This window comes from Urocampus carinirostris, chromosome 18 (genome assembly GCF_059441175.1).
Source record: "Urocampus carinirostris isolate Australia breed hairy pipefish chromosome 18, RoL_Ucar_1.0, whole genome shotgun sequence".
Classification (NCBI taxonomy): Eukaryota; Metazoa; Chordata; class Actinopteri; order Syngnathiformes; family Syngnathidae; genus Urocampus; species Urocampus carinirostris.
In genome coordinates this window covers 898,019-914,068 of record NC_142366.1, presented here as the reverse complement: position 1 = coordinate 914,068, position 16,050 = coordinate 898,019, and the positions used below count along the sequence as shown (strand labels likewise).

At 40.5% G+C, this 16,050-nt stretch overlaps 1 protein-coding gene across 1 annotated transcript in view; it reads right to left on the bottom strand.

Annotated features, from left to right (window-relative positions):
* The window catches only part of LOC148347973 (ferric reductase 1-like), a 46,762-nt gene extending 32,509 nt beyond the window's left edge, over positions 1-14,253 (bottom strand). Inside the window, exons 1-3 of the mRNA XM_088322846.1 lie at positions 14,045-14,253; positions 12,983-13,120; positions 9,419-9,455 (exon numbers count right to left, since the gene is read on the bottom strand). Coding sequence (XP_088178972.1) covers positions 9,419-9,455; positions 12,983-13,120; positions 14,045-14,253 — 384 coding nt within the window. The remainder of the gene's footprint in view (positions 1-9,418; positions 9,456-12,982; positions 13,121-14,044) is intronic.
* Positions 14,254-16,050: the final 1,797 nt, after the last annotated feature.

The window sequence follows — 16,050 nt, the reverse complement described above, 5'->3', positions numbered from 1 at the left end:
ACTTGTAAAATTGTTCCCAATATGGCCGTTAGCCTGTAACCTTTCGATTGACACCACTTTCGTCCAATAAGAAGCTTTTTTTTCACGGTCCATAGCCACCATTAGCCTTTACGGCTGGCCTGTTAAATAAAAGCGAGATCAGCTCCTGTAGATCTGAATATCTTCAGCCAGTGGTAAGTGATTCAAATGATGATTGACATATTGGTTGGCCAATTAAATTTTCGGCATAATTATATATTTTTTTCTCCGGAAGTTGAGTCAGGTTAGTATTTCGAGAAGCGGCTTTTTCAGCACAGCTGACCAAAGAGAGCCGACTCATTGGGCTCCCAAACGGTACTTTGGATTTTTATTTTTTTCCTTTAGTCCAGGGCCGGCCCCTGGCATAGGCAGTATAGGCAAATGCTAAGGGTGCCGTCAATCCAGGGGGCACCAGAGATGGGGATAGAAAAAAAAACTGGGTCCAACAGCAACTCCCAACCAATAATTAATTTTATTTCTGTCTTTATACCTCTCCAGAAATGTAATAAATCGGGGCAATTCCAGAGAATATGCGTGAAATTCCCCACCCTCTGACAGTTCCACCAACATAAATGGGATGTATTCCTATATTTTGAAGTGAGGGTGTCTAGGAGTAACACATTTTTACCTTCCAGTCAAACTCCCTAGTTGGCACCTTCCATATTTTCCCCGATTCATCATATTTGTGAAGGTAATGTCGTAGTTGCAAATATTTATAAAAATCATTTTTAGATAGGTCAAATTCGTGTTAAAGATTTCAATACCTGTCCTACCAACACCTGGGTAATAAACACCAATCCTTTTTGTAACAATTTTTCAAATCCAACATCTATAACCTCAGGTTTAAAATATATATATATTTATTTTTTTTTGCTATTTTCGTAGCCCTTTTCACGGACCTTGATATTTTTAAATTATTTTGTACTGTGGAACATGTTTTAATAGTTCCCTTAATCCATTCATTCTGGAGTTTTAACATCTTCCACATCGCTACTGATATAAATGGTAACAGGCGCATTTGGACAAAGGGGTTTTGCTAAAATGGTTTTGTAATTAATTCCAGATTTATTTTTTCCCCCAAAGAGATCTCAATTCATGTAACACTTGAAATGTGGAGCACAGAATCAGAATAGGAAGAGGCTGAAGCAGAAATAACAGTCTTGGTCATACTCTATTTTCATTTTAATTGTTTCTAGCCATCCAATAAGGCTCAAGGGCAAAATCTCCCATCTTTCCATATCCTTCTTAATTTCCTTCATCAATTTCCCATAATTTGTATCAAACAGCTGTGTGGGATGTGGTGTAATAGTCACCCCTAATTAGTTAAACCCTTTATTTGTTTATTAGAAATCAAATCTTTCTACCACCTCTGTTGGACAATTTCCTGATATCACCATTGCTACTGATTTGCTCTCATTATACAAATACCTAGCAACTTCTCCATATATTTTAAGGTTCTCCAACAGTGGTGGTAATAAGATCAAAGCGGCGCTGCCACGAGCGGCTGCCTTTTCCAGCAGCTGCCCAACTGTTTTATTGTCTGCTCCTATCTTCGGTGTTTTTTCTTCCCGTTTTGACAACTACACTATGGATTACTTCTATCCTATGGACATGGGTTTTAACGCACAATAAATGCGTGTATTTCAACTCCTTGCCCTGAGGAATTCTCGTGCCGGCGTGATGAAGGGGCCCATGGTGGAAGAAAAGCCGAAGCTTGCGAAGCGGCTAGCGGCGTTATAAGTCTTCGGTACCATCCGTAATCATGGTAAATGCGAACTCACGACCAAATAGGATCATCGAGTGCTTTTTGAAAACATCGAAGCGCACAGGGAGCGCAGTTGCTGTGTTTTGCGGAAACGTGGCTCACGTTTAGCATTCCGGACGCTAACGTGTAGCCACCCGGAGCCACCTGGAGAAATCCGGCTTCAACGTCGCTAAACAGAGACATGAAAGCCGGGGGGAATCGGAGAGGAGGCGGACTTGCTAACACGAGGTGGTGTATCCCTGGATTCTCACAAAGAAAAGATTTCCATCTGCCGCAGGAATGTCGAACTTTTGGACTGGCGTGACGTCATCCACTCCGCTACAAGCACCCTCGGGCATCATGTTAATCTGTTAATAAACAACGGGGTAGACTGCTGGAAGTGTGAATTTCCCTACGGGGATGAATAAAGTATATATCTATCTATCTATCTATCTATCTAATGATAAAGAGGGCTCTTTCAGCACTACTAAGAAGTCATCTGCAAACAGCGATATTTTATGCTCTTCTCCTCCCTCATCTAATATTCCCATTATTTGCTCATTTTGTCCGATCAATTCCGCCAGTGGTCCTATGCGCACTGCAAACAAGAGCGTACTTAATAAGTCCCTTTGCCGGACTCCTCTTTTGAGATCAAAGAAGTCCGAACAGTGACCATTGATTCTTAGCCTAGATTTAGGATTCTTATAGATTACTTTCACCCTTTCTACCATTTTTTTGAGCAAAGCCAAAAGCTATAGGTGTTTGATGTAAAAAGGTCAATTTCACCAAATCAAAAGCTTTTTGGGCATCCAAACTCAGCAACATTGAGGGTTGGCCTTTGTATTTTGTGCTCAAAATTATGTTTAATATCTTCCTCATGTTGTTTGCACCCTGTCTTCCCGGAATAAACCCTGTCTGAACTGTTTTAATTAAACCCGCTATTAATTTCTGCATTGTTTTTGCCATTATGCTTGTAAGAATTTTTAAATCGTTACACAGTAAACACAGCATTGGATCCTTTCCTTCTTTATGCGGGACTGATATGATGGCTTCTGACCACGATTTGGGGGGGGGGGGGGGTGGGGGTTGGGGGGATCTCCTTTTGTTAGCGCATAGTTAAATACTTTTTGTAGTACTGGTGTTAATTATTCCTTAAAGCTTTTATAGAACACCCCTGGGAACCCATCCATTCCTGGTAATTTATTATTTATAAGGTTTTTATTGTATCCTGTATTTCCTGTTGTGAAATGGGGCGGATAATTTCTAGTGTATCCTCTCTTGACAGAGTTGGTAAATGTAGTTTTTCTAAAAGGTTTCGTGCCGTGCAGTTATCCAAATCATTTTCTGAGCATTGTATACATTTTTATAATAATCTGCAAAATTGTCTGCTATACATTTGCGTTTTACTACACATTGTTTAGAAATAGGATGTTTTATTTGTAAAATTATTCTATCTGTTTGGGCTTTTCTGATTTGGAAGGCTAATAACCGACTAGGTTTATTGCCCATTTCCTAATATCTCTGATTCATAAAACGCAAAGCCCCTTATTTGTTAAGAGTTCATCTAATTTGTCTGTGGTGGTTTTTAATTCCTGCAATCTGGATTCATTTGGCATTCTTTTATGTTCTGCTCAAGTTCACCGATTTAGTGTGAACGTTTAGACCAGTGGAAGATCACAGGGAACATTGAGCTCAGGCAATGTTCGCTGTTAAGCTTTCACTGGTCTAGGCCATCACAAAAAGTCTGTAAGTGTCGCTTGGAACAACAGTGAGTAACATCAATCCTGAATGGAGCAACCATATCATTAGTAAACATGTTCAACATCTCAAATCAAATAAAGTTAAATTTTGCTTGCTTTCGGGCAATAGTAAATATTAGTTTTTTACATATTAATGAATTAGCTAATGTAATATTTGAAAGGATTTGTTTTTCTGAAGACAAAGACATGTATTTCAGGTGAATTGGCCGGTCCAAATTGTCCCTAGGTGTGACTGAACGAGTGAGTTGTCTGTCCCCGTGTGCCCTGCGATTGGCTGGCAACCAGTTCAGGGTGTCCCCTGCCCACTGCTCGATAATTGCTGGGATGGGCTCCGGCACCCCCGCAACCCTACTGAGGATAAGCGGTGCAGCTGATGAGATGATGATGATGATGATGAATATTTGAAAGGTTACAGAGCCCAAAGCTGTCAGTGGTTTTTGGATGTTTTTTTTGTTTAATCCCTTCACCGCTCTGGCCATAATGCCACCATTTCCTGTGGTGTGTTTTGGGCAAGTACAGCCTGGTGGCACCTATTCCTCCCCAGGCAATCACATGTTTCCACCTAGTCTGAACTAGGGACTTTTCATGTGTTAAGCAAATGTGCTAACCACTGCACCCGGACATTACGTTTTTGATTTCACATAATACAGTGGGACCTCGCTACTTCGCGCTTCGACGTTCGCGGATTCAGAGCTTCGTGGGCCTAAAAAAAATAAAATATATATATATATATATATATATATATATATATATATATATATTTTTTTAAGCATTTTTGAAGGGGCGTCGCCACTTCGTGTTTCTACTTTGGCGGGTTCAGAGCTTCACAGGTCAAAAAAATAATAATAATAGAATAAAATAATTGAAATATATATATATATATATATATATATATATATATATATATATATATATTTATATATATTTTTGAAGCATTTTTGAAGGGGCGTCGCTACTTCGCAGATTTTCACTTTTCGCGGGTGGTTTTGGTCCCCATTAACCGGGTCTAAAAAATAATAATAATAATAAAATATAAAAAAATATATATATTTTTAAATTTTTTTGTTTTTTTATTTTATTTTTTTAAGGTGCACCGCCACTTGGCGGATTTTCACTTATCGCGGGTGGTTTTGGTCCCCATTAACCGCGATAACCGAGGTCCCAATGTACTAACATTTTGTGGATTTGTTTAGTTAGTTTCGCAATACGGAACTGTATTTAATCACACTTTTCAGTGGAAGTAAAATGTTGGCAAAAATATTGATCAAAATGAGTGGTCAAAAAGACCTCCTTTTTTGGGTTCCTCCTAGTTTTTTTTCTCTTTTTTTGTTACATCATCTTTTTTTCTCTAGCTTTTTACTTCTTTTTCTTACTTTTACCCTTTTTTCTTCATTTTTTTCCTGCTGTTTTCCCCATGCATTCAATTTTTTCCTGTCAGAACCCGAACAGACGGTGGACCCAGATGCGTAACATTTTCACACAAGCTTTATTTTACGGGAACAGGGCAGTCATGCGCGGGAACAAAAACGCCAGCGATTCGGCGATAGCTGGGCAGAAGAGATCGAAACCGGACAGGACAAACAGGATCGATACCAGATACTGGATACTAGAGCAGATACCAGACGAGACAGACGGGATCGATACTGGATACTGGAACAAGATACCGGACAGGATGGGACAGATGGAATCGATACTGGATACTGGAGCAAGATACCGGACAGGACGGGACAGACGGGATTGATACCAGATACTGGAGCAAGATACCATACAGGACGGGACAGAGGGGATCAATACCGGATACTGGAGACTGGAGTAAGATACCGGACAGGACGAGACAGACGGGATCGATACTGGATACTGGAGACTGGAGCAAGATATCGGACAGGACAAGACAGGCGGGATTGATACAGGATACTGGAGACTAAAGCAAGATACCGGACAGGATGAGACAGGCGGGATCGATACCGGATACTGGATACACGAGCAGGATACAGGAGAGAGTCAAATTAGTCTTGCAAGTGCAGAGGTTCGTTGACAGACTGACAAGGAGGTGAATGAGAGCACTGAGTTTAGATAGGAGCGAAGACAATCAGGCAACGAGCAGCAGCTGGCGCCAAACGGGCGGGCCCAGATGAGGGCTTATTCAGCGATTACGGACTGGCATTAATTGTTTGTTCATAATTGTTTGTTCAAGAAAACTTTTCTTGAACAATATTCAATTTATTTATGTAATTTTTCTAACAGTCGCCAGCAGCGCTCGAGTACAAAAGGTAAGATTTAGACCAGTGGAATGTATGCGCCGAGGAAGACTGCAACTTCTTGGCTTGACTAGCGGCGAGAAATATTTCACTAAAACTGGCCGCATGCGAAAGGCAACTTTTTCGCAAGTCTGCCAGTGGATCCTGACAGTGCGGGGCAGCATCAAAAAAATCCACCATCACCAACGGGTTCTGAAAAGCCGTGACGGAGAGGAGGGCACACCAGCGACAGTGACAGCCCAAGTGAGGCTGCGGGAGCGTGGGACGACGTCTATATGACACTGTTTCTTTCCAACACTAAGGAAGACGACTTTGATGGCTTCAGTTTTAAGGAGGAAGATGAGGACGGTTTACCGTGAATTTTACAAGTACCGTATGTTTTTTTAACAGACCCGTTTACTGTGTTGCGAGCGTGTTGCTAGCGTGTTGCTACCTGTCACATGCACCGTTTGGAATGAAAGTTATATTATTATTAAAGCTTTGAAAACTCTCGGTGTACCGTCTTTTTTCTTTGGATTACTTTCAACGGGAACCGGACTCTGCCGGTCTGCATCAAACCTTAAGTACCAGTATCATTTTACGGTTATTTTTGGACTGCGTACTTAAATGAAGGATATTCGGTTACAATCGCGAGACTTAAAGTCGGGTCTGGGTTAATTTTGTGTTACATTTTTTTAATGTGGGCGCATGCGGCTTATATACAGGTGCGGCTTGTGTAAGTATAAATCGGTTTTCCTCTTGAAATGTGGTGGGTGCGGCTTATAATCAGGTGCGCTCTTTAGTCCGGAATTTACGGTAATTTGGAGCTTCGCGACACAATTGCTGTGGGTGGCTATCAGTGTTTGTCAGGTTACTTAAGAAAAGTAATTAGTTGTAGTGACTTACTACTTCTTCCAAAAAGTAACTGAGTTAGTGTTAGTGAAAGGCTCGATAGTAAAAATTAAGCGTTACCAGGGAAAGTAACTATTTCTCTTACTTTAAAAAGATGTTGTGGGTCAAAGAATTTTAAATTTTCGGACCATATAAGAAACACTGTATTCTTGAAGAGATGGGAAATACGACTATTTTCAAAAAAACTCTCCGGGGCCCCGTTCTGTAAAAAGTCTACTCTATGGTACCACTACGAAGTGCTATCATTTACAATGGACCCCACGAAAGACATGCAGAAAAGTGGAAAAGAAAAGAAGAGTAAGAGACCTTTTCTGGCCATCAAAACAAAGCAAGAGATAATAGATAGGTATGAAAACACGCACTGCCATGCAAGAGGAGTTCAGAAACGACAAGGAGGAGGGCACATCCATCATTTAATCCGCCCAAATTAAAGACATTTTAGCAAAATTCCACGAAGTCTCGGAATTTGTGTAAAGGATCACCCGGAAAAAGTATTGACAAGTTGGGCTATTGCTCTCTATGACGTCTGCATCGCACATTTCCGACAGATTGTCAGAATTCGGGAAAAGTGAACGTCATTGGATCCGTTTTTCAAGAAACGGGGGGCAAAAATCTAAATTTGTTTTTTTATTACATCTTTTATTCCTTGATTTTTTTTTACATTACTAGCCTCTCGTTTTATGTTTAATGTGCTTTAATCTTATTTTAACATGTATTTGTTTTATGTTATGATGCTCTAAACCCTAACCCTTTTTGCAAGGCTTGAAACGAAATAGCGCATATACTTTCAAAATGTGTCTCTACTTACTAAGTTTTTAGGTAAATTGTATGTCGAGGCACCACTGTATTAGCTATTTTCTTTTGAGTGTGTTTTTTAACAATGATTGTAATCAATGTGTGCAGCAGAAACCCTGACATTTCTATGTACTGATTACTATGGCAAAAACTGTTTACTTACCCACGACGGAAGATACTGTTGAATCCAAGTTGGTGTTGTTTCTATTTTTTGGGATGTTTGGTTTGACTCGACTCGAAATGATTCATTCTTGAAGATCAGCTTCGGGCTTTGAATGTCCACCCAAAATATGTTGTAATCCTGGACAAAGGAAGCACTACGAAGAAGCAAAATTGCGTTTTCATTAATGATCACAGCCCATTTTAGGGGGTGCTCAAGCACACTCTAATTCAATCAAAGCATGCCTATAAAGTTATTGCATTTTTAAACCTCTCCTTTGCATCGTAAAGGCCAAAATATGATTAAAAAACACTAGATTTAAATTTTATTAAAAAAAAAAAAATAAAAACAAATTTGTGAACAATACAGTGTCAAAAGTACTCGACTGCCTTGAAATGGTTCAGTCCGTTTCATTCCTAGCACCGCATTGTAGTATTTATGCTGTATTATTTTGTATTATGTCTGTAGTATTACTGTTGTTGTTTTTTGTGTGGTATTCCTGTACTCATAATATTGTAGCATTGCTGTAGTTTTATTTTTGCAATAATTTTTGGAGTACTTCTGCAGTTGTATTTTTGTAGTATTTCCATAGTAGACTATTTCAGTATATCTGTAGTATCCTATAGTTTTACTTGAGTTTGGTGGTATTTTTCTAACATTTATACAGTACGATATTTTTGGTAGTATTACTGTACTTTCTTTTTGTAGTATGTTGTAGTATTTCTACAGTAGTATTTTGTAGTGTTGCTGTAGTATTACTGTAGCTTTATTTTTGTAGTTTTTTTTATAATATTCCTGCAGTTGTTTTTGGTGGAATCTAGAATTTTTCCACTATATTTGTAGTATTTTTGTAGTATTACTGTCATCCTTCCATTATCTGCACCGCTTATTCTCAGTAGGGTTGCAGGGGTGCTGGAGCCCATCTCAGCTATCTTCTGGCAGTGGGCAGGGGACACCCTGAACTGGTTATCATCCAGTCGCAGGGCACAGAGAGACAGACAAATCACTCACTCATTCACACCCAGGGACAATTCTGACAACAAGCATGTTTTTGGTTTATGGGAGGAAACTGGAGTGCCCAGAGGAAATCCATGAAGCACGGGGAGAACATGGAAACTCCGCACAGAAAGGCTGGTAGTTGGATTTGAACCCATGACCTCAGAACTGTGCTGCAGATGTGCTTACCACTCGGCTGCTGTAGTATTATTATGTCATAATATTTATGTAACAGTATTGTAGTGTTACTGAAGTGGTCTTTTTTTAGTATTTTTGTAAACAAGTATGTTTTTAATATTACTGTTGTTGTATTTTTGTAGTATTTATGTAACCGCATTTTTGTATCATAGTATAACTGTAGTAGGATTTTTTTAGTAGGGCAGCACGGCGGGGCGGTGGTTAGCGCGTGTGCAGCACAGTTCTGAGGTCATGGTTTCAAATCCAGCTACCAACCTTCCTGTGCGAAATTTGAATGTTCTCCCCGTGCTTGCGTGGGTTTCCTCCGGGCACTCCGGTTTCATCCCACATTCCAAAAAACATGCATTTCAGGTTGATTGGCCGGTCAAAATTGTCCCTAGGTGTGAATGAGCGAGTGAATTGTCTGCCCCTGTGTGCCCTGCGAATGGCTGGCAACCAGTTCAGGGTGTCCCCTGCCCACTGCACTGAGATGGCTGGGATGGGCTCCAGCACCCCCGCGACCCTACTGAGGATAAGCGGAGCGGATAATGGATGGATGGATTTTTGTAGTAATACGGTTTTTTTCTAATCCGAATGAAGACAAAACAATATGTTTTACCTCTGTACCAAAGCCATAATTCCCTCGTAGGAGGTGGCTAAGGTGAAGAACACACTCATATTCACCCAAAATTTATTCCCCTTCACTCTTTCAACCTGACACCAAACATTAGGCACAGAGCACAACAAGGGGAGTTGCTGTGCCATGCATGACTTCATGACTAGAAAGACTTGACAGCATACACTGGTTTACCCCCTCCGCATCATATGCATCAATATTAGTCATTCCTTATTACCCTTCGCCATTCACATCCATCCCTAGCACACACTTTTGCATCCATAAAATTAACCGACCTCACTTCCAGGCACCTTCGATGCCATCCATCCAACCATATTGGAGCCTTCGATTTGGTTTTCTCACCACTTCTGCACTACACACTTTTTGTCAAACGGCCTACATCCATTCTTTCTATATGTCATCTATTTTTTCTACATGTCGAAACCATCTCGGAACATTTGCATCAACCTCTTTAGCAAACTCTATATCCACACCAGTTCTTCTCCTTACTTCCTCATTGACAACTCTTTGTTTCGGCAGTCTAATGGTGTCTTATACTTACTGGAACTGAATGACTTTTGCATATCCAGAGGCTTCTGGTTGCCATTTTATCCGAAGAAATGTTATTGGTGAATTGGATAAATGGGACACAGTTGAGTTCTGGTGAGAAATAAATCAATAAATATTAATATGATTTTTTATTTTTATTTTTTTTCAAAATATGGCTTAGATCTTATATCCACATCCTATAATATATGTATGATAAATGTTATTCAAAGATTATTCCTCTCCCCATTTGGGCTTTATTGTCTCCAGCTTAGGGATCTTTTACCAGAGGCCTGGGAGGAATCTGCCAGGATCTAATGCCTAATTCACACCGCCTCAAGAATAGATATAGAACTGCATCCATATAAAGGCCTCAATAAATAAAAAGCATTACTGCCGGCATCTAAATGCACACTACTATTGTTTACAGGTAGTCCAAGTGCCAGTATTTTTTCTTTAAATAGAATAGAATAGAATTAAATAGAATGGAATAGAATAGAATAGAAATAAACACATTTATTGTCATGACAGTGTCAATGAAACTCAAAGCTGCCCCATTGAAAAAGGTGAGCTAGAATTTTAGAACTAGAATATATATATATATATATATATATATATATATATATATATATATATATATATGTATATATATATATATATAATCAGCTGCACCACTTATACTCAGTAGGGTCGCGGGTGTGCTGGAGCCCATCTCAGCAATCATCGGGCAGTGGGCAGGGGATACCCTGAACTGGTTGCCAGCCAATCGCAGGGCACACAGGGACAGACAACTCGCTCACTCATTCACACCTAGGGACAGTTTGGACTGGCCAAATCACCTGAAATGCATGTCTTTGGAAAGTGGGAGGAAACCGGAGTGCACAGAGGAAACCCACGCAAGCACGGGGAGAACACAGGAAGTCCGGTAGCTGGATTTGAACCCCACCTTAGAACTGTGCCGCACACGCACTAACCACTGCGCCTCCCTGCTGCCCTATGTGTATATATATATATATATATATATATATATATATATATATATATATATATATATATATATATATATATATATATATATATATATATTACTTATTTATATATGACAAAGAGGTTCAGTGCAAAAATAAATTTAGTATTATGACAGCGTAAGGGAAGAAACTGTGTCTGAGTCTATTTGTTCAGGCTCGAATGGATCTGTCTCACCCACCAGAGGATAGAAGGTTGGAAACCGGGGTAAGTAATGCCCTTTATGATGCCTTTTGCTCTGACTAGACATCTGGAATTGTAAATGTCATATAAGGAAGGCAGTGGGTTGCCAAAATCTTAGTGACAGTGTTAGTAACCCTCAGCAGCCACTTTCAGTCTGCTAATGTGAAACGCGGGTGCCGTACTGACACAGTGTAGTTCAGAAGGCTCACTATGGTAAAGCAATAAAAAGAGGAGCAAAGCATTTATCATGGGGGTAATTGATGTAACTAAGGATAAACGCTCCAGAGAAACCAAAATTAAAATACTTACCTTTGCTTGTATTCGGATAGGGCATCCCCAAAAATGTTTGACAGAATTATTATGAATAGTGAAATAAGGTGCTTAAGTTATATTTATGAACCAAACACCAGCCTTTCCCCGATCTAGTACATCCTTTTAGTAGAAGAGACACGAAAAGGGGGGAAATATTTGCAACTACAAAAATACATTATATACCATACAAATTGTCCTGTTTGGTTTCTCATTGTTAGGGTGTCCTAGAAAATAACTTGGACTACACTGATCTAGAAGATTAAAAAAACAACTTACAGTTCTGTGGCTGCAGTTCATCAGCTGAGCATTTCCTGTTTCCAGAGTGAAAAAACCAACAGGAGACGACTCTCCTGTTCCCCTTGCTTGTAACAAGAAACCAACGAATGGTATGGAACCTGTGGCTTGAAGATAAACTAAAAAAGACCAAATGACAGTGATTCAGACAAGTTTTCACATGACACTTTTACTACTGTCAAAACAGCTTCCAAAAATTTAAAGTGTGCTGCATATAGTTATATTATTAAAATGTGTCACTAGATGTATTGTCATTATTACATTTTTTTCAGCTGTACTAATTATATTATTTCATCCTTACATCATTACCTTTATAATCACATTATTAATTTAGTTGTTAAAAATGCACTTAGTGTTTATCCACATAGTTGAATAAAGTATTTACTTCTTGTATTCATTTGATGTCTCAATGTATTCTTTCATTTAGTACTTTCCTGGAAATGTTTTTAAGTCTGCCTTCGAGTCTGCCATAATCTTCTCATACCACCTGCAAAATTCAGTTAGATCCAGTCTTATCAAATGTTTCTTGTGAAGATTTCCCTCCTTTCCTTGGCCTAGAAAATTTTAGTTAACTTTGATTTTCCAACTAAATTACATATGTCACTCCATGACCCTTCTCGACAAAAAAGCGGTCAGCCATTTTTCGATTATTTTTGTTTTAGTACTTTTTCCAGATCACCAGCCCAGAAAATTCCTTTTTTAAATGTTTTGTTTCTTTGGAATAAAACTCATCAAAAGAATTGCTCTCTTCAGCACTTATTTCTTCGTCCAAATACTCGGTCGGAATCCTGGAATTCAACATGCGGTGTGACACTGATTCACCATGTCAACATCTGGTGACCCCGGCGCTTACAATGTAAAGGTCACTTAATCCTTCAATCTCGAATCTATCATGTACATATTTGATATTGGCGAAAAAAAGGTTGAAGCTCATCAAAGAGACAATGAAGCTGTCATCAAAAAAGGAGTTTGAGAGCACACAGCGTCACAGGAGCTGAAGCAAGCCCGGTCCCTTTGCTTTTTTGGCATTGAACTTCACAGGGGTTGTGATCATTTTCGTGGCTCTGGGTTTTCCTGGCCTGATTGCCTAATTTAAAATAAATTAAGTAGAAAGGGAACTGATATGTACGTCAAAGAGCACAAAGTTGAGAGAGACACCATGGTCCTTCTTCCCAGGCCAGGGATGAAACATCTCTCTGCCCTGACCTGGTGGTGTGGTCCGAAGAGGCAAGAGTGGTGCACGTCATCGAGCTCACAGTGCCATCGGAAGGGGAAATGGAGGCCGCCTTTGAGCGCAAGAAGGCCAAGTACTGTACTCGAACCTGGCTGCCGAGTGCCGGGAAGCTGGTCGGAAGATAACAAATTAACCTGGTGGACGTTCGGTGTTGAGGCTACATGGGGCAGTCAGCAACACGCCTCCTGAAGGATGTAGGAGTGAGAGGAGGGAATTTGAAGAAGGCAATAAAAGATCTGTCAGAGGAGGTCGAGAAGAGCACCTAAACCCCCAAAACAGCCACAGGGCAAGTACATCTATCAGCTGCAAGGGGTAGCAGGCAGACGTCCCTGTCCCAGCTCGGCCACCAGCAGACGTCTAGTAATTAAAGGAGCGAACTGTTTAGGATTGGTTGTTCCTGGCTAACTACCCTACAGCTGAGCCGAGGGCACTGGAGGAAGTTTAGCAGGGAGCAATGCCAAGCAGGACTACCAACGACCTGCATTTTTATGGAAATGCATTTCTCAAGACCTGAATTAAATAATCACTTTGTCTCTTGGTGGAAAATCAATGTTAGGTTGTTTGTTGATGAACCTCTGTGAATTTTGTCCCATTTTGAAGATACTTAATCCAATTTGTCTGTATTCACTGTGGAAAATTGACTGACAATGCAGCTAAAACAGTCATTGTCAGGATGTTCAATGAGATTTGTTTTTGGCGAGTTATATCCTGCACAGTCAAAGGCCAGAAGGTGAGAGACAAGACAAGACAAAACAAGACAAGACTGTATTCAACCCACAATGAGGAAATTTCTCTTGTTACAACAGTAAGACAATTAATACGAGCTAAGTATATAAACAGTATAAACAAGTATTTAAAAATGTAAAAATAAAAAAAACTGAATATTTTCAATGGCAGGTGTGCAAACTAGTTATCGTAAAGTGGCCAGCAATGTGCAAATATGCAAAGTCATGGAGGGTGAGCAGTCTATCGAGAGCACTGCTTATTATACAGTCTGACGGCTGCAGGAAGGAAAGACCTGCAGAACCGCTTACATCACACACTTGGGGTGAATCAGCCTGTCACTGAAGGAGCTCTCCAGAGCAGATACAGTGTCCTGCAGGGGATGGGAGATGTTCCTAATCATGGACGACAGCTTAGCCATCATCCTCCTCTCCCCTACCACCTCCACTGAGTCGAGGGAGCATCCCAGGACAGAGCTGGCCTTCCTGATCAGACTGTCTGGTCTTTTCCTGTAAGCCATCGAAATGCGTCTCCCCCAGCAGACCACTGATGGCCAGTTGGCCCCTTTGATGAAGATGGCAATTAGAATTGTCATAAATAATCGTTTCAAAGCAAGGTGTTAAGCAAAGTTGTTTTGTAGTAATGTCACAAAATACTGCCAACGAGGCTACCAAAGTATTAACCTTCAGTGCAGACAGCGCTGGGGAAAGGAGAAGAGTGCGAGCGCCTTATGAATAACCAACCCCATTCTCACCGCTCACCCAATTGGTTCTTTGCTAGAGCTTCTGGGTAAAGGTTTGTTTTAGGTTAAAGTTTTTTCCGTTGCTTTTCATCATACAGTGTCTCAACAATAAACATCGATTGTTTCCATTTAGTCAAACTCAGTTTAATTGTAAATTCTGCACCAAAAACGGAAAATTGAAATAGAGTTTCACTCAGCCCTCGGTGTCTAGAAAATAAAAAACATAAAAACACTGTGCTAGGACACATTACACTAAAACACACATGTAGACAGTACGACAGGTAAATAGACAGTGCACACATAAGTCATAAAGTGCATAGTGTTACCTTGTAAATAAAAAGTTCTGAGTAGTGCAAAAAGTCCTGAGTTGAGAAAAAATGTCTAAATTGTAAAACAAAAATTCTGAGTAGTGCAAAAAGTTCTGAGTTGTGCAAAAAGTTCTGAGTTGTAAAGCAAATGTAAATTATAGTGCAATGAGCAAGGTTAGCTTATTTTGGTCCAAAATTGTTAAATTGTTAAAGTGATGTAGTTTCCTTGGGCAGTGGGTTTGTGTTCATTTGTTGAAAAAATTAAATAGAAAATAGAAAAGAAAAGGGGAGAGTCAGGCTCGAGGTGGAGCGGGCAAAGGGTAGAGAGTGGCTTTGAGGAAGCATAGCAGAGCAGGGAGTGATTTCAGCATCCTGACAGCCTGGTGGATGAAGCTGTCCCGGAGTCTCCTGCCCAATGGCAGCAGGCTAAAGAAGCTGCGGGCTGGGTTGGTGGTATCTCTCGCAATGTAAAGAGCTTTGCTGGTGAGGCGAGAGGTGTACAGGTCTTGAAAGGATGGAGAAAGGCACCGATGATCTTTCAGGCGGCTCTCACCATGTGCTGGAGGGTCTTCTAGCAGGAAGTCGAGCAGGCTTCGTACCATACGGTGAAAGTCTAGATGTTCTCGGTGGTGCCTCTGTAGACAGTGCGGATAATATGGGCCGGGGCTTTTCTCAGTTTCTGGAGGAAGTAGAGGGGTTGATTGGCTTTTTTTGGCCAGTGATGTGGAATTTGAGGTCCAGGAGAGGTCCTCAGTGATGTGCACACCCAGTAACTTAGTGCTGGTCATCCTCTCGACCACAGCACAGTTGATGGTCAGGGGTGCGTGCTGAGGGCTTGTTCTCCTGAAGTCCACTACAATCTCCTTTGTCTTCTCCACATTCAGGAAGATATTGTTGTGGTCACGCCCCAAGACCATTTATTTAGCTTATGAAGGATTATTTAGCAATTTACAGCCGCAACAGAGTCTGTTGGTGTGATATCTTGACTGTAAACTATGGTTAAAGGTGTGGCTCTATATATACTGGGCAGTACACTATTTGTGTTAATGTAGTCTCATCTACGCATCTGTGACAAAGGGTGCTTCATACATCAATATATGGAATAATTGCACAAGGTGTATTTTATCGCCGAACCATATGTACTCATGAGAAGAGCCATAGGTTCCCGACCCCTGGGCCAGGAGGTGAGAAACTAGGAGTACAACCAGTTCAAAATGTGAAATTCCTTCCAATACCAATGATTGGAGCCATATCCCCCTTGTGGGGG